The sequence below is a fragment of the Vipera berus genome (assembly GCF_964194415.1).
Source record: "Vipera berus genome assembly, chromosome: 5".
Taxonomy (NCBI): Eukaryota; Metazoa; Chordata; class Lepidosauria; order Squamata; family Viperidae; genus Vipera; species Vipera berus.
Window position 1 is genome coordinate 22111750 of NC_138207.1, and position 24375 is coordinate 22136124.

Sequence of the window (24375 nt, forward strand, 5' to 3'; positions counted from 1 at the left end):
TATCTTCATTTGGCTCTTAATAATAAAATCTTTCCTTAGGATTTTAATTGAGAACTTTCTGAACAATTGCATCTCATTTCCAAAGTTGATAGTCTCTGTTATAAATATCTCTGCCACATCCATTGTTCTAAAAAATCTCTGGGTGGAAGCTTTTTAAAGAGAGCTCCAATGTAGAACTAAGGAGAAATTTCCTGACAGTGAGAACAATTAATCAATGGAACAGCTTGCTTCCTGAAGTTGTGGGTGCTCTATCATGGAAGGTTTTCAGGAAAAGATTGGACATTCATTTGTTCAGGATGGTACAAGGTCACTGGCCTCGGGCAAGGGGTTGGACTAGAAGAACTCCAAGGTCTCTTCTAGCCCTATGATTCTGTGTTCTATAATGTAAACAATTGCCCCTCTCAAAGAGCGATCCATCAATCCAAGTCAAAATGCCTATGGAGGGCATTGTTCAATAATGAGAGAGGAGGGGAGGGATCCATGATAGACCTTGTGTCATCATTGCCGACATTGTCAGTGAAATGTCATAGATTGTTCATATGGAAAAGGAAGGAAGGGAAAAGCTAATTTAATACTGGAAAAGTTGGAAGGTTATTAGGCTAAATATGCAGGAGGATGAGAAAGATGGTATCACGGGGCCATGTCATTTAAAAACAGGCATCTTCATGTCTTGGGAAGCAGAAGGTGATAATGATCACAGTTAAAAGTCCAAGATGACTTAAACAATCCATAGACTAAAAGTTAAAAAGCTGCATTTTTAGGATTTGGCTTTTGTCAGCATCATTTTCTTTTTATTAGGTCTGCATCTATTACATATACAGAGCCTCATCATACTTAGTTTGAAAGTCAGTAATCCAACCCATGGGGAGTGCATCAATCCATGTGAGAAAAACACCCACCATAAAAACTCTGGCAATCAATTTTACAGACATGAATAAGACTTCATTTTAAATGGGATTATTTGTGTGTATATACATATATACATAAGGGACACGGTGGCTCAGTGGGTTAGGACGCTGAGCTTGTTGATCAGGTCGGTAGTTTGGCGAGTCAAATCCCGAGTGCCAAGTAACAGAGTGAGCGCCTGTTACTCATCCCAGCTTCTGCCAACCTAGCAGTTCGAAAGCATGTAAAAATGCAAGTAGAAAAATAAGGACCACTACGGTGGAAAAGTAACAGTGTTCCATGCGCCTTTGGCATCTAGTCATGCCGGCCACATGACCACAGAGACGACCTCGGACAAGCACTGGCTCTTCGGCTTTGAAACAGAGATGAGCACCGGCCCCTAGAGTTGGAAACGACTAGCACGCATGTGCGGGGGAACCTTTACCATTACCTTTTACATATATACATACACACACAAACATGTTAAATATTTAACCTGATTACTGATTCAATAAATTTTCTAGGTTGGCAAATTGTTCCGCAGAATAATGGATCAGCCAGGAAAAAAAAACATGTTTATTAAAAGTCTGACATTCCCACCAGGGCCTTTCCCTTCGGCTGCTTCCAGGAGGGGGCAGGACCAACCGGCCTCACTTCAGAAGAGGCAGACGGACAATCCAGACGAAAGTGGAAGGAGGGAGGAAAAGTTGCGACCAGGTATGGGGTCCAAATTCAAGGAGTCACATCCTCTTCTGGCCTCCCAGGCCTCCAGCCGGGCTTCCCCCCCCAAAAAAATCTTTAAAATCCAGGTGGAAAATTTAAAACACACAAATATATTATTTCTGTCTCCCAGAAGACTACAGGAAAAAAATTCCCAGGGCTGCTGTTTTTCAGGAGCCGGCGAGATAAATTCCTGTGGAAAATATCTTCTTCACCAGCGACATCCGGTAGCTGCTGCCCACCAGCTCCATGTCAGCCCCCGAGACGGTGCTGCCCTCGCTGGTGAACTGGGCAGTCACTGGGCCTGCTGCGGCCATCCAAGGGCTCCCAGCTGACCAGGAGGCCGGGGAAGAGCAAGCACTTATCCAGGTTCTAACAGGCCTGGTGCTGGGGCTGGATGTTGGCCACAGGCTCCTCAATGGGCAGCAGCACTTGCACATTGGTGAGGGCCACGGCCGAGGCAAGGGCGTTGGTGTTGTAGGATAGTCCACGCTCACCTAGGTGGCCTCCGCAGTGCACCCCCAGCTGACCGACAGGTGCAGCAGGGCCCACTCCAGCCCCTGCCTGGAGTACTGGTATCTGAGCAGGGTCACGTTGTAATGGGGGTGGGCTCCGCCTGCTCAGCTTGTTTCTGGAGATGCCAGGTCAGGGCGGCCATGTTAAGCCAGAAGTCCTTGCTGCTGGGGTCGCTCTGTGAGGAGTCACTGAAGAGCAGGCTAGCATTGGGCAGGAACTGCTCAACTGGCGCTGTGTGCAGCAGGTGGAAGCTGAGAACTGGGGAGGCCGGGGCGCTGCTGAAGACCTGGATGCCCGCTGGGAAGGACATGGTCAGCTCCCCAGTGACATTAATGAGGCAGCTGTCCACCTTCTGGCCCTTGAAGTAAGTGTGGATGTATACAGTGAAGGTCGTGGCCATGGGCAGGGTGCCTTGGAGCCCAGGACCATGGGGGAGGGCCCATGGCAGATGCCCAGGGCCAGTGGTGGCTGCTGCTGGGGGGCTGTGAAGAAGCCATGCTTGGTCAGGGCAGAGGTGCTCTGGGAGGAGGTCAGAACATACAGTGGGGCAGGGCTGAAAGAGTGGGGCGTGTCTGCCCAAGGCTAGTGGCCGAGGGCCTCTTGCAGAGGGTTCGTCAAACAGGAGGCACTGTGGGGGGGGCCAGGGGGCATGTGGGGCCGAAGGAGAGAAGGGAACGTGCTCAGAGGAGGCATCTGAGGCAGAGAGACCCCTGCTGTCCAGGTCACGGCTCCGGGGGCCCAGGGGGAGGGGCTGGTAGAGCCAGAGTAAAACTGTTTTGTGGCCAAAAATATAGTGTCCAAAGCTGGGTTTTTGTGATAAAATAAACCACAAAAACCTAAACAGGGTTAACATTAACCAGGCTTAGAATATAATGCCAATTTGATGCTAGGTCTAATTTACCTAGTTAAATTATTTGGGCGAGCCCAGTCAAAGAGTGACATCCATGCTTAGTTCTTGACTTGTTATTAGAACTGACTAGCAACTGTTTGCGTGGATGAAGTCATCTCTATGGATCTTCATCCCACTGTCAAAGCATCCTCAGTGGAGGGTGATGTCATCCATGTCTGTCTTCCAGAAATGGTTGTCAGCTAATTCCAGCAGTTGGGCAAGAAGTAAGATGCAGCCTCAGTCACTGGTAAACAAAGTTAGTACAAAATAAAGCAATATTTTGTGCACTGTTGCAACAACTTTATTCTAAAAACACTTGTGTTGTTACTGTATACATAACTTATTCTTTGTGGTGTCACATTACAAACATTAAAAAGAAAATAGAATAAAATAGAAGCTGGCAATATAAGCATTGCATAATCTGCGTAACCATCAAGTAAAAGTAGCTAATTCCACTGAGGATTAAAATTAATTGAAATATCTGGGAATATAAAAAGAAGCTTGTTGTTGTTGTTGTTAGCTGCGAAGTCATGTCCGACCCATCGCGACCCTATGGACAACATTCCTCCAGGCCTTCCTGTCCTCTACCATCTTCTGGAGTCCATTTAAGCTCGCGCCTACTGCTTCAGTGACTCCATCCAGCCACCTCATTCTCTGTCGTCCCCTTCTTCTATTGCCCTCAATCTTTCCCAGCATTAGGCTCTTCTCCAGTGAGTCCTTCCTTCTCATTAGGTGGCCAAAGTATTTGAGTTTTAGCTTCAGGATCTGGCCTTCTAAAGAGCAGTCAGGGTTGATCTCTAGGACTGACCGGTTTGATCGCCTTGCAGTCCAAGGGACTCGCAGGAGTCTTCTCCAGCACCATAGTTCAAAGGCCTCAATTCTTTGGCGCTCAGCCTTTCTTATGGTCCAGCTTTCACTGCCATACATTGCAACTGGGAAGACCATAGCCTTGACTATACGCACTTTTGTTGACAGGGTGATGTCTCTGCTTTTTAGTGTGCTGTCTAGATTTGCCATGGCTTTCCTCCCCAGGAAGAGAAGAAGCTTGCTTGATACCAAAGAAGCTTGCTTGATACCAAAGAAAGGCTGTGCCAGAATGTAAATAAGATGTGCCCAGGACATTTTGCTGCCTCAGGCAGAGATCCAATCATCGAAACTAAAACTTGTGCCAAGTTACTTTGGCACTCTCTTAGGAGCAAAAACAGAATAATTATTAAACATGCACACAGATTCTTAACCATTCATTGTTAACCTAACATTCAAACCCTGCAGCGTAAGGCAACTACCTGGCTATAACATATGAGTCATATGCCCTTAAAAAAACTATAAAATTGTTCTTTGGAAAGCAAATATGATCCATGTAACAAATCTGCAGGCAGTCAAATACCCCAATTTAAGTTCAGTGAACTTTAAAATATCTGCTAGAGGCTAAAAGAGATGCCCCCCCCAAATCAATCCTAATGATCAAGAAGAAAAACAACTCACCTAGCAGAGGAATATGTCCTCTAGGGGAAAAAAAGGGAGTGAGAGGCTATGATAGGGATGTATAAGACTATTGATAAAGAGACAACCGTTTTTTATTATTATCATCACACACAGGAAGAAGTAGATCCTGCCTTTAGGGACACCGGAAGCCAAATTTTTCTTTTGGTTTTTGCCAAGCTCCACTGTGTATATAGGTGCAGAGGATTACAAGAACTGGGCTACAGAAGTACAGAGCACGCTAAAAAAAAAAAGAGTAAAGGTTTCCCCTGTCCAGTTTTGTCTGACTCTGGTGGTGATGTTCATCACTGTTTCCTAGCTGAAGGAGCCAGCATTGTTTGATGACACTTCCGTGGTCATGTAGACAGCATGACTATACACAGAAGGTGTACAGAATGTTATTACCTTCCCACCGGAATGGTACCTATTTATCTATTTGCATTTGCATGCTTTCAAACTGTTAGGTTGGCAGGACCTGGAGCAAGTACCTGGGTCTTGAACCGCTAATCTTTTGGTGATAAGCCCCAGTGTCTTAACTGCTAGGTCACTGTGCCATCATAGAACGCACAGAATAGCAACAAAGAGATACAGAAATTTTAATGTCTCATGAATTTTGGCAGCCCAAAAGTAGAATCATTTTTTTAAAAAAATCTCCTTTTTCCTTTTCTTTTTCCTCTAGCCAACTGTTAATCCTTTCTCTTCTCTCTTAAGAGTAAAGTTAAAGACACAGGTGAGCTTACTTTCTAGTACATGTACATGTAATGTTGATGGAAACAATTAAAAAGAGGAGGGGGGAGTTGCGAATGTGTTCTTCCAGCATTTCTTAAACTGAAGCCCTTTGATTTTCTGGAGATTCTATATCCACGTTCTAACCAAATCTGACTCTACTGGGCTGAATTCCTTCACTTCACTACAAGACCAGCTACCTCTTTCTGCCATTTGGTAACTTCATCTCTTATGCCCCAAATCCTCTCAACTTACAGTTGCCCTTCTTCAAAAGAAAAGGCAAATTTCTCATTTGCTTGCATTCCAACAGAATTATACAATAAGCTTTCGTTACATCTGCCTCTTTTTGCTGCTGAGATTTCTAAAGGGGCCAGAGGAGAAATAACTGGGAAGATGCATGCAACCGCCTGAACAGCGGTGCTTAACATTTCATGAACCCTTTTGAATTTTCAATAGTGGTAGTCCTTGACTTATAACCACAATTGAGCCCAAAATTTCTGTTGCTAAGTGAGACATTTGTTAAGTGAGTTTTAGCCCATTTTATGACCTTTCTTGCCACAGTTGTTAAATGAATCACTGAAGTTGTTCAGTTAGTAACACGGTTGTTAAATGAATCTGGCTTTCCCATTGACTTTGCTTGTCAGAAGGTCAAAAAAGATGATCACATGACCATGGGACACTGCAATTGTCACAAATATGAGTCAGTTGCCAAGCGTCTGAATGTTGATCACGTGACCATGGTGATGCTGCAATGGTCGCACGTGTGAAAAACTATTTATATTTATAATTTAATTTCTATACCGCCCTTCTCCCGAAGGACTCATGAACCTTTGCTTTCAGTTACTGGAATATCTTCTTTTGGCAGCAATAACAACAATTAAATGTTCTGTATGCATCAGAATTAAGTCCCAGCAGAAATACTGTAGATCTGATTGAACCTATGGCCATGTTTCACATCTTTAATCTACAAGCTTTAAATCGGGTTGTCAACCTTCAAACGAATTTGGCTTGTAATGATAAGGTAGCTTGTCATTAGGTTTTGAGACAAGCTATCCCATTAAAGAAGACTATTCTACATTTTGTCAGATTCCTCTAATTAGTTAATTATTTCTTCTGTTCTGATCCTTTATATCACCCAGTACAGGTCCAAAGCTTGTAACATATTTTATCATCAAAAGCAGGCTCAATTGGCATCCCAATATCAGATATATGTCAGCACTCAAACCAACCTCTGAAACCTGAGAATACAATTCTGTTAGTAATTAACTTGTTCAAATTTACCTGCCCACTCCTTTTGGATTATATTAGTTGACTTATCTCATTTTGCCTGTACTTCTGGTTTATTGCTTAACTTGATTTTCTATTCAGTCAGTTTTAGAACTTTGTCCCAGCCGTGTTTAATGTTTACATTCTCCACTGGAACCTGGTCCTCCTTTGCCATATCTTCTTCATAACTAGAGTGAGGTGCTCTTCAGCTGAGTCATCCATGTAAGCCTTAATTCTTCTATCTTTTTAGAATTGCCTTTCTTATTCATATTCTTAATACTATTCCTGTCTGTTATTTGACTATTCTGACAAACATGAACAGTTAAAATTATCAGACAAGCTGAGCTGGGAAGAAAGCCATCAATTCAATGTACCATGGTTCCCGGCTACTAACCATGCCATCCCCAATAATTTTTTTTTAAAAAGCAGGATCCTGTCTTAGTTGGGAGAGGCACGGTACAGGTAGTTCTCAAGTTATGATTACCATTGGGAAAAATTGTGCTAAACAAGACGGTTGTTAAGTGAGTCACACTTGATTTTACAACCTTTTTTGCAACAGTTGTTAAGCAAATCACTGAAGTTATTAAGTGAACCACATGGTCATTTAGCCAATCTGGCTCCCCCCCCCCAGACTTTGCTTGAAAGGAGCTGGCTGGGAAACTCACCAATGGCCATCACATGACCCCAAGAAAAAATCTTGCCAGACTGAGGACTCTACTAACTGCATCTAAAATATATTCTGTGAAATATGAAGGAGAGGCTGTCTTCACCCTTTTTACAAAATAAAAAAAAATCCTGTGGATTTTATTACAAAGTCTTTGCCAACTATAGGGGGCGGTGTTCGTCTCTGTTTCAAGGCCATTGAGCCAGTGCTGTCTGAAGACATTTCCACAGTCACGTGGCCAGCATGACATTGCGGAATGCTGTTACCTTTCCACCGAAAGTCACCCAGAAGTGGTACCTATTTATCTACTCACATTTCCATGCTTTCAAACTGCTAGGTTGGCAGGAGCTGGGGCGAGGACAGGAACTCACCCCATCACTTGGCACTCAGGTCTTGAACCTGGGCTGCTGGCTTTCCAGCTGACAAGCCCAGCATCTTAACACAAAATATCTGAACTAAATTGCCTCTTACATTTCTGGAATATATCCCCTCCCTCCTGGGAATCCATCACCTTACTACATTCCATCACATTGGGTGTGCAATGAAGGCCATTTCAAGGCTATGTTGAGTATGCTTTTTATGGTTTTCCAACTGGGTTGTTTTTTAGTTCTTGTTTTATTTTAATATTTGTATGTATTTTGATTGCTTTTAATGTTGTGAGCTGTCCAGAACCATGTGCGTGACAAGGGCAGCTACATATGTTTTAATATATATAAATGAATTTCAACCTAATTCACACGTTTTAACAGCCTTTCCTTCCCTGTAATGCTTTCTAAGGGACAATGAGGTACAATGGGACACTTTTATCACTAAAGTGGGAAGGAATTGTACCATGTTTTTAATAAATGTTATTCTTCACAAAATATGGGTATGTAAAAATACTTCAGAAAACATCAAAACCAGGCTTTAGATAGAAAAGATGGAAAAGATTCCTGGATTGACTAAGCCATAACGTGGCTTGTTTAGCATTACAAACAAACCCAGCCACTACATTTTGTAAAGCATATGGTTTAGTGACTGAATGAACCCAACCAAGCATGGTTTACTCAACAAACTATGACTAAAACAAATAATTTCATACAATAGGCAAATTCAAATATAATCCGATGCAGCCACTCGGATCCAGGGTATAGCTGTATAGAGACTGCAATTCAAAGTTCATTGCCAGCACTGCACCAACCTGAGAAACATTGCAATATTGACTTAATGCGTGTTTCATGATTTAGTTATGCTGGTACGGTTAATTGACAGCATGTAAAGCTGTATGTTTCTATTCCATCATTTCATTTTTTCAAGGACAGGTGACTTCAGCTTCACTCTTAGTTTTGTTGCAATGTTAAAAAAATGTTATGATGTTCAGATGTTGCACTAAAAGATAATGTTTTTATACGGTTGTGATTTAGAGTTATATGACACCCAGACCTTAAATGTTGTATAGTATGGCTTACAGCTTATTATTATTATGATAAGTAAACATTGCCATAAGTATTTTGTTTAGTAAATTATGATTATGATACGGGAAATGAACCACAGAACTGCCTTTTAATGCAAGATTGTTTAAAGGGTCAACATCCCCTCTCAGTGAGTGCACTAAAATATTAAATATATATTTATTCAACTGAATGCAAATTTATCTAGTTTCTTAAATAACAAAATAGAATAAATTCTAAAATAGCTGATCTCAAGAATCCTGATTGTTTCTAACAATCAGGATTTGCAATCAGCTTCAGCTTCAATTCCTCTTGAGATTAATCCAAGGAGAAAATGAAACATTTAAACCCTGCAGGATGACTGCATTTCAAGTGTAAGCCTAGTGGTGGGATTAAAATATGTGAACAACCGGTTCTCTGTGTGGATGCCGCTTCCAGAAGTCCATTCTGGGCCTGGCCAACAAAAAATTAGCTACTGGTAATGCCGAACTGGTGCGAGCTGGTTAAATCCCACCACTGAGTAAGCCCCTCAGTTAAATTCTATACTCATCTAGCCAGACATTTACAATTTCTCTACATAATTTTTTTAAAATTTATATGATCTAGGGTTTTGCACAAGCAGTTCAAAGTGGCCCATTTTAATCAAGAATCCCTGATTCTCTGGAAAGTTAAAAAAATAGCTTAACAACTAGCTAAATTAGAAACAATTAACAACTTGGTAACTTACAAGAGTCAGAAGGATATCTGTATGCTATTTCTGTTAAAGTATTCAATCTTCTCATGGTTATTGGGAGGCCAAAAAAAAAAGTCAGGATAATGGCTACTACCATGCAACAAAACCCCTGTCTTTTTGAGTATCACATAAACATAAGGAAGACAGGACTTCAATTGCGTGAGTGTAGCAACAATCTTGATTTTTTTTGCCACTGCTCCCTCACACCCCTCAGCCTCAATGAGAAGTCGGTCTCTGGTGAACATCTTTGCTTTATTTCATTCCTATGAAGTCCAGTGAAACCCTATCCAGAAAAACAGCATGACCAACTGAGATTTGGATGCCGTAAAAAAATTAATCAAGAAAGCTTAAAAAATAGGGCCTGACAGTGATGGGAGCCTGGGAAGAGAAAGTCATGGAATGGGTGCTTTAATAAGAATACTGTACAGGTAGTCTTCAACTTACAACAGTTCATTTAGTGACCATTCAAAGTTACAAGGGCACTGAAAAAAGTGACCTATGATTGTTTTTCACACTTATGACTGTTGCAGCAAACCTATGGTCACATGATCAAAATTCAGATGCTTGGCAACTGATTCATATTTATGACGGTTGCAATGTTCTGGGGTCATGCAACCACCTTTTCTGACCTTTAACAAGCAAAGTCAAAAGGGGAAGCCAGATTCACTTAAGAACTGTGTTACTAACTTAACAACTGCAGTGATTCACTTAACAACCATGGCAAGAAAGTTTGTTAAATAGGGCAAAGTTTACTTAACAATTGCCTCGCTTAGCCACAGACCTTTTGGGCTTAATTGTGGTCATAAGTCGAGGACTACTTGTACTATAACATTGTGAAAAAATAATACTTACCCTTATATTAAGAGTAATATGTCTAAAGAGAAATGTCACAAGAGCAAAACAATAAAACCTTTGTATGTATTTTACTTTGGCATTAATCACCTTCTGTTTTTTATGTCAATATAAATCTATGCTTAGATAGCCTGTAAAATTCTGTTTGCAGGTAAAGTCATAAAACAAATACATGCCCAACCTTATTCTAATTGCAAAGCAGAAACCGGATATTCTGTTGCTTCCTCTTATACTAGCCTTTCTTCTCCGAGACACAAACCAAATCCATAAGGAGAACAGCAAACAAAACTAACAGCTTAACAAATGGGGCTTAGAAATTCTACACCACTGAAAATCAAAGAAGCCCAGATTATAATGCTTGGACTTGATTCATCTGGGAAATCCACTCTTTTATACAAGCTAAAATGTAATGAAGTCTTCCTAACTGAGCCAACAATTGGTTTTAATGTGGAGATGATTAAAACATCAAAAGATATGACCTTAACAATATGGGATGTTGGAGGTCAGCAGAAAATGAGGACCGCTTGGGACAACTATTTGGAAGACACGGATTGCTTGGTCTACGTGGTTGATAGCTCTGACAAGCGGCACTTGGAAGAATCAAAGAAAGAGCTGGAGCATATTTTAAGACACGACAGTACAAAAAACGTACCGGTGGTTGTCCTGGCAAACAAGCAAGATCTTCCTGGAGCTCTGAGCGCTGAAGAAATAACTCGGAGACTCAACATGAAGAAGCACTGCCAAAACCAAAACTGGTACGTACAACCCTGTTGTGCACTTACAGGAGAAGGACTCTCAGAAGCATTCCAAAAGGTGGCAAAATTTGCAAAATGTTGCATAAAATCTAAACAAGAAGGCTTTGCAATTTTCAAACAACTTTAAATTATCAATTCATAATCTGGATAATTAACCCATTGCTGGGGTAGAACAATAGTCTGTTCATTAACCGTCTGATTTTGTAATATGTTTTCCTAATTTTTTTTATAAAGTGAAATATTTGTGACAGACTTTGGGCCAATCACTTATTTCTATTGGCCTTCAAAATTATTTTGTTGCTCTAAGGAAAGAAATATGATTAAATCCTGAAGTATGAAACTGCAAAAAAGAATAAAATCAGCCACAATATGAATGGTTATGGAAGCGTGTTCCATGTCATCCATTTTGCATCCAACAATTATGTAATAATTAATGTAACAATTTTGAAGCTTCTGCAATAAGTAATTGGAAATGATTAGACAAAACCCCTACTTGTAATTAATACGCTATTAATATAAGATCAAATAAAATATAGATATGCAGTTCTGTCCTAAAGTTTATGTTAGCATATCTCCCATACAAAGATAAAATATTCAATATAATATATAAATAGTAAAAAAATATGTTTTATTTTAATTAAACCAGGTAAAGTGCACAAAAGGCTAAAGAATTTATTTTTTATTTAATTATTTGTTCTACAGCTGCCTAAAGTAATTATATCCCAAAACAAAACAGAGACCTCTCATAGAAAATCTTTAATATAAAGTTTCTTTAATTTTCATAACTCAATAGTATCCAAATTCCCTTTAAGAATTTATCTAGTATAAACATTTAACAGTAACTGATACCAGAGATATTTTGTCCCAACTGTTTGTTTCCATGGACAGGAAATTCTCTTATAAGGTACGTTCACAATGATCACAAACCACAGCAGTAGTTAAAAGAACCTGGGTTTTGTTTGTACAGAATCAGAACCTGGGTTTTGCTTAGCCAGGGAAACACATTGGTAATTTTGAAATACCTTTTATACTGGAAGAATGCAATGAGTGTTTGATGCATTGCTTTGTTGGGAAATGCTTCATAAAGCGTCTCATAAGTCTTAATAGGTATAATAATCTTTTCATTAGTGATATGAAGTTCTAACTTTCAGTTGGCTTCTAACTGTCATAGAATATCATGATAATAAAGCATTTGTACCTATTAAGAGAAATGAACAGTTATCTTATAGAGACATCTATTATGTCTGCATATTTTTAGTGTGTTCAAATGTAGTCTGCGTTAGTTGAATTTTTCTCACTCCAGCCAATGGATGCAATGATTACATGGTAGCCAATTCGTATTCTTGTTATGGCTTTCCTAAGTATAAAAGCAACACCATACCATTGTTTTTCACCCGAGTAATAATGGTGTGATCTGAGCCAACCCCCTGTCCATCTCAATTCAGTGATGCCTAACATGTCAGTGCATAGTAGTTTCATTTTATCTTTTATGGTCTTGGATTTTCCTGTTTCATGCTTCTTACTCTCCATATTCCCATTATAATTTGCATAACTTCAGATTTTTCTGAATGGCAGTATCACCAATTAGACATCCTGAAGGCTTTAATCTGGCCGCATCATAAATTCCATTAGAGTCTGAAAGATCCTCAGCTCTTCCTTCAATAGTAGGATAAATGCCATCAGAGAGCCATTATCCAGCACTATACAATTTTATATTAATATTTTATATTTTCTATCCATGGGGTTTTCATTGTACAAATAGAGGTCTTCTCCCACACACATGAATGGATGCATTTGCCGTGGTCACTAAAATGATCATCTATCTCCAGTATCTATAAAGGGCTGCTATCTTTAGCTGGGCAACTGGATGACCATCATGTCTTGAGTAACTCTGCTGGGAGTATATACTTTTGGTATATAATACCAATGTTTTTCATTCATCTCTGGCATAATAACACAACACAGCAGGGCTTGGGGGACATATTTGATAGCAATTTCAATATGCACTAAATCAGATAAGATACAAGTAGTCCTCGACTTACCACTGATTGCTTAGCGACCATTCAAAATTACAATGGACCCCCCCCCATATACGGTACGTATGAACTGGTTCCAAAGTTCTGACAGCTACCTCTCCTGTGGTCATGTGACCACATTTTGGTTATTCAGCATCCAGCTTCCATTTTCAACCGTTTGCAGAATCCCAGTCATGTGATCTCAATTTGAGACATTTTTTTGCTATAAACTGGTATTTACTTCTCAGTTCCAGCAAAAGTGCCCCATAGCAAAGAATGGTTTTGCTTAACGATTCAGATTTACTTAATGACCATGGTGATTCACTTAACAACCACTGCAAAAATATCATAAAATTTGTTTGGTCGCATGATGACCCACAACCAACATGACTTACAGCTGAAATGAGTAGTCTCAACTGGTTATAAGTTGAGGCCTACCTATAGTACTGAAAGTAACTGTACTGTAGCATGCATTTTAAAGCACCTCAGACTGAGAATTGTTTGGTGCATGTATATCACTTACAGGTTACTGTAAGTGCCCTGTGCCCCATAAAAATAGCATTTTCTGAGCTTTAACATGTATTATAATTATGGTGTAATATTAACCAGATTTGAAAAAGATTTCAAAATCCTGACTAACAATGCTAATCATCATGCCAATATGCCCAACCATAGTTAAAGCCAAGAAAATTATATCAGACAATATTATGATGAGGAAGAGTTAAGTATGATTAAAGGACATGTACGATACCCAAAAAGCAATTGCTATGGTGATGAAGCAATGCTATGGCAACATTACAAAGAGAAATGTCAGTATATCCATACTCATGATAGAAACCTTAACCCATTGTATAAGCTTTGACAAGGGGTGATGAATCTTTTTTTCTTCCACCACCCGATAAGTGGAAAACAATGGATCTCCAAAGGTTGTAGACCTTCAACACTCAGCATACTCTACCACAGGCCAGCAACATGAGTCCCACCTTTTTCTACATACATTCTACATGGTACAAGCTTATGGCATGATGCCATAACACAGCAAAGGGCGGGTGCCACCAGCCATAACAGCCGGTGGCATTGGACATTGAAACCTGACATTTGGAGGGTCACAGATCAAAAAAATCAAAGACTACTATTTCCATCTCATCTCCTGAGAAAGGCACCTGTATCCTTTTTTAATGTACTGATCTGAAAGTCAGTTCCCTCTGCCCCACAGTTAAAAGAGGCAGATTTTCAATGTTTCCATATTCAGATCTGCAGTTCAAAGCATCCTTGGAAGAAAGGAGAATTGGTTTTGCCCCATTTTCAAAATTTAAGAAAGATAATCTAACAACTTCCAGGGAATAAATATCACCTCACCTTTTCCAAAAGATATTAAAAGGAATTTCACAACAATCTCTCTGGCTCTTTCACCCTCCTCAGCCCTCAGTGAGACTGTGATAATAATATTGTGAGACATCTTAGGCCTTTTACAACTGTATATTACAAAGCAACATCTTTCTGAATAACCCCGCCCCCCCAGAAACTTGTATCGCTTATGCTCCTGTTCATGTCATAGTGTAAAAGAGATACTATACATTTACATTATGTACACAGACCACAGAGTCACATATGTGAGATATAAGTTGAATTAATGAATAAAAGAATTAATGAATAAATGAAGAAAATGCAGAGACACAAAAGAAAATAGCAACAACATGGTTTGGCATTATTGTTTAAAATAAAAGATAGTAAGCAATTAAATATTTTACCCAGGTGCTGTTTCTGGATCAAAACTTGGCTTCAGGTCTTAAAGGCATCAAAGCGGATTTTGGCCAGTGCTAGAGATGTAAGATTGTACTGATCAGTCAGCAAGAGTTGAATATATATATTTAAAACTCCGTATGTCCTGGAAAATCCATTAAAATCCACTATAGAAACACAGTATAATAAAACATGGCTTATGGATTCTATTGCATCTGATTCATAAACTATACTTTGGGTTTGAAATTTTCAAGTGACATGAATTAATTTCTGCTGTATTTTTAAAATTGAAATCAAAATATATAACCTGCGTGTTGTTTTCTTCTGTATATCTGTGTACTCACATTAGACACATAAACTACACTGAGACTTTTGGGATACCCTGTATAATACCGGTAAACTGTAATTGACTTCACAATTCTGGAAGATGAAAGAAAGACTGTTCTAAATGGATCGATCAGTATTGGTTAAGTGGAGCTTAATTCTCATCAGAATTGGCAAGAACAAAGAATTTAAAAAGATGAGAAGTCATATATAAATCCAAAGAGCACCTGCAAAATAAATAAAAATCCATTACAGAATTGTATAATGCTAACTATATATCCGTAGGTCTTAAGTATACAACACCGTGCTGATCTCATCCTCCACTGATTTTAATACATTTCTACAATTGAACAATAATTTAATAGACATTGCTCTGTATTCATCTTCCACTTTGCAATGTATCATCCAGCTTTTTTTTTCCTGCTGTGTTTTTTTCCTCTTACCCTGCTTCAAGTCCCTCTCCCTCTTTCTCCTGTTTGTTCCCTGAATCCAAGATCACACAGCACCAAACTCTCCTTTTATTTTTCATCATGTTCCTTCCTATTGGTTGTGCACACTTCTCTTCCTTTCCAAATCAAATCTGGATTCAAAAAAGAATGAAATCCTTTTAGAGCAAAAGCCGAGAGGAGAAGAATTAATCAGTCTTCGCTGCTGCACTCTTCGTTTTTTTTAAAAAAAACCACACTCCTATGTTTCCTATTATATGTCTTCATACAACTTGCATAATAAAAAAATGAATGGCATACATGTGGCCCTGTGCTGTTATCACATGGCATGTTAACTAGCCTATCCATATAAAAATGTCTGTATCACATTTTTATTGTGTGACTAACCATTTTTTATTGAAGTTTTATAAAAATTACAATATTATCCCATCCCCAACCCACCCCTAACCCCCCTCCCCCCTCTTCCCAAGGCTGATTACAGGGTTACAGATATATAATAATCATAATCTAACATTAACCAACTATATAAATAACCAAATACATAAAGCACTTTAACTCCCCTATAACATAATTACAAGCAAACTAAAAGTATCCAAATTATACTAATACAATAGTAATACCATATAATTAAAACTAATAATAAAAAAGGAAAGGAAAAGGAAAATTTCCATTATAATAAATTATAACAATCTAAAATTTACTCATAAGCTAAATGGAACTTTTTAGTCCCATATTTTTTCTGAATATAATCTATCCATCTTCTCCAAACCGAAATGTATCTTTCTTGTGAATGATCCTTCAGATAAGCAGAAATCTTAGCCATTTCTGCTAAATTTGACACTTTAAGTGTCCATTCCTCTATAGTAGGCAGGCAATCCTTCTTCCAATATTGCCCTACCAATAACCTTGCAGCTGTTATCAAATTCAACATCAAGTTAATTTCTTTAGTATCACAATCTGTAATAACACCCAATAAAAATGTGTGACTAACCATTATATAGGTAGTTATACTAGTCAGTGGTTCCAATATTCAGTTTCTCTCTGAGTTCTTTTATAATCCTTACTACCAACCTAGAATTGGCCCCTGCATTTAAAGTCCTCCTTTGTTGCATAAATTATTACTAAACTGTTATATACTGGGTTCTGTGCTTGATGGCGAGTGAGTTCAGCAAGAATCATTCTTTATTTGCTTACAGGAACTAAACTGAGAAACAGGGCTGTGAATGCAGCTATTTATACCCTGGCCCCTAGGTGGCAGCCAATAGGTTTAAAGCAACCTACTGCAGCCCTAGAAGCAGCTGGAGACGGGTTGTCTGAGCTTCCCTGCTTAAACAACTTTCCAGCAATTAACCCCACGTGATACTCTTTGGTAAGGCAAAGCCCAATACATTACACTAACCTAGCCGTGAAACATGGTTTTTAAATTACAGTGGCTGGAATCACCCAACATACTATCATATACATTAACTAGGCCTTTATCAACTCTCAGGAAAGTAATCCATGCATCCAGTGAAGAGGACTGCAAGTCATAAAAACTTTTTTGCCATAATAAATTGGGTTTTGCTTTTTGCAGAAAATGTACAATATCATTTGATAAACATTTTATAACTTCAACACTATAATATGTGGTATGATTAAGAGCTTTGACATTTATGGCTTTATTGCTTAAGACAAATGTTGATCTACTGATTTTGAAAATATTCTCAGATGTTATTCATTATTTATAAATGCTTCTATGTTGTTTCAATTATTTCACCTCTTAGATATCCACAAGCGATAAAATAGTATATTAATAATACAATACTCAAATAATCAAAATTTAGCATAATAATGTAAGCCATAACAATTTATCAGCCTGCAATTTAATTGTAAAGCATATCAAAGTCTAGCATCAGAATCTATGGCTACATCCTGGCTTCTTCTGACTTCTGACACCTTGGTTCCTGAAATCACATTTTCAAAGGCTCCTCCCACCAGGAATGGGAGCACAGTCTTCTATTTGTTGGGGGGGGATTTTCCATAGAGACGAGCTCCTGCAGAAAACATCTGCAGGAAGGTGAGAAGGTGACAATTCAGAAACCAAACTAGCCGGCTCTCGTGCTTAAGACAAGACTTAAACTCTGTCTCCCAGTTTCTAGCCTGGTGTCTTAATCACTAAATCAAACTGGATCTCAATTTTAAAAAGCATCCAATGACAATCTTGGGAAATGGGACAATGATTGGATCCTGCTTTGTTATATTATTCAGTTGGTCAGTGGTGTATTTCTTTGGTGTCCCATTTAAGGTCCTTTCCATTGTGAAGTTAGCAGTACTAGTAGTCCTTGACTTTCAACAGTTTAATGACCATACAAAGTTACAATGGCATTAAAAAAGTGACTTATGACCCATTTTTATACTTATGACCATTTCAGCATCCTCATGGTCATGTGATCAAAATTCAAATGGTTTGCAACTGACTCGTAGTTATGATGGTTGCAGTGTCCTGGGGTCATGTGATCACCTTTTGCAACCATCTGATAAGCAAAATCAATGGGGAAGCCAGATTCACATAACAACCATATTATTAACAACTGCAGCGATTCACTTAACACCTGTGGTAAGAAAGGTCATAAAATGAGGCAAAATTCACTTAACAAATGTCTCGATTAACAACAGAAATTTGGGGCTCAGTTGTGATCATTGTAAATCAAGGACTACCTGTAATGAGAACTACAGCCTGGCTCAAAACTGAAAGAAAACTATATTAATACAGTTAGGACCAAGCATATTATGAAGATTCTGGTGGAACATAAAAGATATTTGGGATACAGGGAAAGAGAGAATCACAAGATTCAGAAAGCCCAGGAAGACTTCAATTCCAGCACAATATTCGATCCTGTTTTGGGTTCCAGCCAACTGTGAATATGCCATTACGTCTCTTCAAACATCATTTGATAGCCTTATGATCCCCTTTAACAACATGAACAACAAAATTACAGGTTCAAATTTGATGATTCCACCAATCTTCCAATGGCTTCCTCTAGCAGGGGTGGGGAACCATGGCCGTTTTATGACTTGTAGAATTGCTGGCTCAGGAATTCTGGGAGTTGAAGCCCACAAGTCATAAAAGCAGGGCTTTTTTTCTCATAGAACGCTCAGAACGGAGTTCCGGCACCTTTTTTGGATGGAACCTTGTAGAGTAGGCAAGGTGGGTTGTATGACATATGTGAGTTCTGGCACCTTTTTCTTTTACAAAAAAAGCACTGCATAAAAGTGCCATGGTTCCCCAACTCTTCTCTAGGGCATCATCAATTCTACTTTGGCCACATAAAGTTCTATGTCCAGAAAACACATTCACTACAGTATTACAATGTAGAATACATAGATACTTGAGTGGTAATTTAAATTAGTTATAGCCTTTCAAAAGAGCACCATCTGGTGGCTCATTAAATTCCCTGGTTTGAAAAAAGCAAAAAACCAAAACAAAACCCGGTTTAAAATGATGAAAGTTCAGTAATTTTAATGCTTATTGAAACTATACTCTGCAAGATTCACTGAGCAATTATGTCTATTAATTCAAACATCAGACAAATGAAATGGTGCTGCTTGTTAAAAAGTTTGACAAGAATTTCAGTGGTTATTTAGAAAAATAATAGGTATATTTAAGTTCCTTCTGATAAGGCATAATTCCTAGTGTCCAAATGATCTTGTTCTTGTGGCAGAAATACAAAAGGTAATTACTATCATCTTCTTCCAGAAACATTTTAGAACTTCTCAGTCCAATCTACAATCTGGTGGTTTTTCATCCAAAGCACTTCACTATGTCCAATCCTACTGTTTTCAAAAATCATGGTTTGCTAGATACAGGTAGTCCTTGACTTACAACCATTTGTTTAGTGACCATTGAAGTTACAATAGCACTGAAAAAAGTGACTTATGACTGGCTTTCACACTTAGAACCGTTACAGCATCCCCATGGTCATGTGATCAAAATTCAGACGCTTGGCCACTGGTTCATATTTATGATGGTTACATTGTGCCACGTTATGTCATCATCTTTTGCAACCTTCTGACAAAGTCAATGGAGGAATCCAGATTCATTTAACAACTGTGTTGCTAGCTGTAGTGATTCACTTAAAACTGTGGCAAGAAAGGTTGTAAAATAGGACATTCACTTAACAACTGCTTCACTTAGCAGCAGAAATGTTGAACTCGGTTGTGGCCATAAGTTGAGAACTACCTGTATTACCATATGCTGTTTCTGGCAAACTGCTGTGTCCTCAACATAATTTGTTGCATGAGTCCCTGTTCAAATATTTTGAATTTTCTTAGAGATCCTGAATATATGACTTAAAGGCCAAACCCAGCCTTTAAAGTATGCTAAATTTTAATCATGCTTAATGCCTGCAAGATGATCAGAATACCATTTTTTCCAATCAGGCTTTTGAACATTACTGTTCTTTATTAATTTGCTTTTTTATCTTTTTATTTGGTTTTCATGCTTGCTAGTTATATTGCTGCAATGATAATATGATAGCTCAGATTGTTTTCTAGAGATAGTGGCACCGTTCAGCAGGATAGCAAATGGATGAAATAAAACAATGGTAACAAAACCAATAAGAATTTTTAAGTACATGAAATATACTTGTAACCAGGGCTTTTTTTGTCATAGAACGCTTAGAACGGAGTTCCAGCATCTTTTTTGGATAGAACCTTATAGGGTAGGCAAGGCGGGTTGTATGACATATGTGAGTTCCGGCACCTTTTTCTTTTACAAAAAAAGCACTGCTTGTAACTGCAGAACACTAAAGAAAAGCTTTTTTCCTTTCTCTGCAGCATTTTTGCATAGAATGCTTAAGAAAACAAGAGTCATAGAATTTAAAGAATTGGCTGGAGTGTAGCACTGAGTTAAGCAGGAGTGGGGAGAACCAGGCTGAGAAACTGCCCCATGTAGGGCTACAGTCAGCATGCTACAGAATTTAGAACGTAAAAGTAAAAGGGGATTGGTAAATATTGGAAGCACTCATCAAAGACAGTGTAGCAACAAATTATTACAGTCTTTACCAATATGACTCACCAAGCTGTGCAATCCACTCCAGTAATATTGGAGGGAGGGGGAAGGAATAAAACTGAAAAAAAACTGTATAGCTTTTTCTATGTAAAGATTATAGTGATAGCAACCATTGATCCTGATGATGAAGGTAACGAAAGCACTCCTCAAACATGTATGAATAATACAAACAAAAAGAAGATAATATTTTCCTGAAATTTGCCTGGACTTGCTTTTGCTGCTGAATAGCAAATTCACAGCCATTGCTGGTCCCTGATCATTTTTCTTTCTCAATTCACATTTGCAGCAACATAATTTTATCAGTGCATTTGGTAGCTTGTGAGCAAAGCAGTGATTTGAGAAAGAAAATGAAAGTCCACTTTAAAACTTTGTTTACTGCTCCTGGTATCTGTGCTATGTTTAATCAAACATAGTACGTTTTGGTGATTTCTTTTAATAATAAGCCCTTAAAATAAATGCATACATAAGAAGCAAAAAGTAGGGTAATGTTTTGTCCTAAGTCATGATGTGGCTTGTCTATTGTTGATTCAGCATGATTCATCAGACCATGGTTAGGCAAACGTTGCTTCAAGACTGTATGAGAATCCAAATACAAATCAGTATTAAATATTTGCATAAAATATATGCTAAATGTAGCTCTGATTTACATTCCCAGCGCAACTGTCAGTATCTGGACTTGTAGTTCAGCTGTGAAGCTGGTAGGAAAAAATTAAAAAGTTCTTGTTAAGAGATTCACCCATCTCGCACTGTTCTTTCGGGTTGCTGCTGAGTTAATGAATACATTTGCTCAGGAATCGTGTTTGGCTGACTCGTTCTGGTTTTTAGAAAATTTGTTAAGTCATATATCTTGTTAATTTCAGTATTAAGTTTAATTTCTTTTTTATTTTCTTCTTAGGACATTGGTTTTAGTGGTTCCTTTTATTGGTGAAATGACTTCCAGGTGAAACAAATGTTTTTGGTTTTTTAATTTTATTGTCTTGCGAATTGAAAAGGAGTACAAATGAAACCATTAATCCTGGGCACCACAAACTTTCAGTAGAACTAGAAAGAGGTGGCATTTAATATATTTCAATGCTTTATTTCTTCCATAGGCAAATTTTCTATTTCACTGGCAGTTACCGGTACGTACGTAACAGCTGTAATATTACCCAAAATTATTAAACCTATTGGCTTTAAAGATCATTTACGTACCTAAAATAGTAAACGTTTTGTACTGAACTGGTAAAGATGGGATATGCTTGGTTGTTTTGCATTTGTAATATAATAACACAGGGCTACAAATATAAAGAACATAATAAAATTGTTCAGATTTAGTATACATTCTGATTAATACTGTGAAATTCAATTACATTATTTTCTGCATCAGGAGTGTCCATACATGAGTAAAATGTCAAGATGATGGTCATATCCATGTGATCTAACCTTTGTTCTTCATTATTTGAATTAAGATGTTTTTAATCTTTTGCAATCAAAATTTACCAACTTATTATTTAGTTCTGGAATGAGAAGAATACAAGATAGTGTTCATATATATAATTATGTGCGCAAGAGAAGATATTTTTATTTAATCAATTGATTTATATGGTTGCAAATCTTGCAAATATGACTGGACAACTAACAACACACTGAAACAATAATATTATGAAAAGGTATTTGTATGATCATTGGTAATTATTGTCAATTAGATGTTTGAGTTCACACGCAGAAGGCTATCATTTTATACATGAATGTTCAGAAAGGCCAAGATAAAATATTTATTTATATTTATTATTTAAATTCTATTTAAATATTATTTAGCATTTAATATTATATTAACATATTATTTACTAAAGACATATATTTTATATATTTATTATTTAAATATTGTTGTTAAAACATAATTCTAAACTGTTTCTAAATATAACCCTACAAGTGTTTTTCAATTGGCTTCTCTGTGGATACAATGATACAAGTTCCTTCCTCCCTCTGTCAAAACTGGAAAAATGTGAGATTAAAAATCATGAATGTAAACTTTTAGTTCTTCCACCTTGCACTGGTATTTCCAGATTTTAATAGATGTTACTGTACATCCAAAAGTAAGTCAATGATAACATTGCACAAATAGCAACACAGCAATTAATTATTAATTCCAGAGATGTAAACATATTTAATTAGATTGTATAAATTAACAGTAAATTATAAACTAATCCTTAATTCAGACACATTATAAATAATGTATGGCTAAATAGAGGAAAACAAAGTTCTTCTTGTTATGGCCAAGTAGGCTGAAGTCAAAGTACTTTTATTCTTGCATGCCCTCTAGCTGATGCTTGCTATTGACTCTCTGAAAAAAGCTTTCTACAAAAGAGGCTTTGGGTGAACGTTTTACAGAGACACATCCTATAGATTGGATTGGATTATATCAAGGGTAGGCAACCCTGGCTCTTTTATGACTCATGGACTTCAATACCCAGAATTCCTGAGCCAGCACGAGTCATAAAAGAGCCAAGGTTGCCTACCCCTGGATTATATTATTCCTGTGTGACAAATGTATGGCTGATATGCAAAGCTATTCTAAGAATTAGTTTAGAAAACTAAATAGAAAAGAAGATTTTCAAACAGAGAAATTATACTTTAATAATGTTATATTGCAATAGTGGCAAATACTACTATAGTGGTGAAATGAACCTTCACCCTCAATATTATATTGGAAATGCCCCAATATATTTCTATCATAGAACCAAAACAGGCTAAATTTCTGTTTAATTTTCTAGAATGGTATTTTTCTATGATGATTTGAATAAATCCCACAAGAGATTAAGGGGTAAAAATTATTGCATGCACTCAGCCATTTGCTTCCTTCCATTTCAATACTGCTTATCCCCTCTTACTGGCTGTACAAGACTCTTGAGATACTAGAAAATAGAAACTATACATCCACACTCATTGGGAAAAGGGAAGAAGAATCTGTGGCTTTTATCTGTCATCAGTTTTTAGAAGTTTTTAGAAGCAACTATGCTGCCAAGGTACCTAACAATGAAAAAATGGCAAAAGAAAACTTGAGAATCAAGGTCTCATTTGTGAAATGGAGTGGCAAAACAATTATGTTTAATTACAGGTTGCACTGCTTTCATGTTTTGTTTCTGGGTGTTCCTTAAACTTTGGTTGGGCCAATGCAAAAGAACCTAGTATATGTGGCACATTCAGGTTCATTTCACCTCAAAACAAGTGTAGATTACATTGTTATACTAAACAACTTTAAAGATAGTTTTTGCTTCAGTTAAAGTACGAGTTTGTCTTTTAGAATAGATGACAAAAAGGCATTTATTCTGGACAGTTGAAATTTCTCTAGTAAGAAAAACGGGTTTTGAACATCACAGTGGGCTCAAAATATAGTTTTGATAATACTATACATAAAGCCACACTGGCCTATTAAAAAGTTTTCAAAATAAGCATCAGAAAATATCACTAGTGTAACAATAATAGTATTAAAACCCTGATATTGCCAGTACAATTGCCACTTACGCTGATCTTCTGGCCTCCTCAATACAAAGATGAGTAACTGTTTTAAGAAATCAATATGGTGGAAGAGATGAAGAAAATGTTCAAAACTATTTAATTAAAAATATGTTAAGAACACTTATACCCAAGTCCTAACTCCCTCTTGAGTTGCATCCGACGCTACACTTTTAACGTTTATGTATTTATCCTGAAAGCCACCCGCTCATTTAGGAATAAAATCGATAAATAAATGCAAAAGTTGGTATCAATACACCGTGCGTAACCTAGAGGCAAGCCCGCTGCCCTTACTAAACGTCCGCCAGGGTTTTTTCTGAACGGCCTTTCCCCAGAAGCAAAGAAGGAAAGGCAACAGTCGCAGGCACTCCAGACTCAGCCCAG

General features: G+C 37.8%; 1 protein-coding gene across 1 annotated transcript; it reads left to right on the top strand.

Annotated features, from left to right (window-relative positions):
* Positions 1-10353: 10353 nt before the first annotated feature.
* ARL14 (ARF like GTPase 14) lies at positions 10354-11464 on the top strand. Its single transcript, XM_081329910.1, has one exon. It carries the CDS (start codon positions 10467-10469, stop codon positions 11043-11045), a length of 579 nt encoding a protein of 192 aa, XP_081186036.1. The 5' UTR covers positions 10354-10466; the 3' UTR covers positions 11046-11464.
* Positions 11465-24375: the final 12911 nt, after the last annotated feature.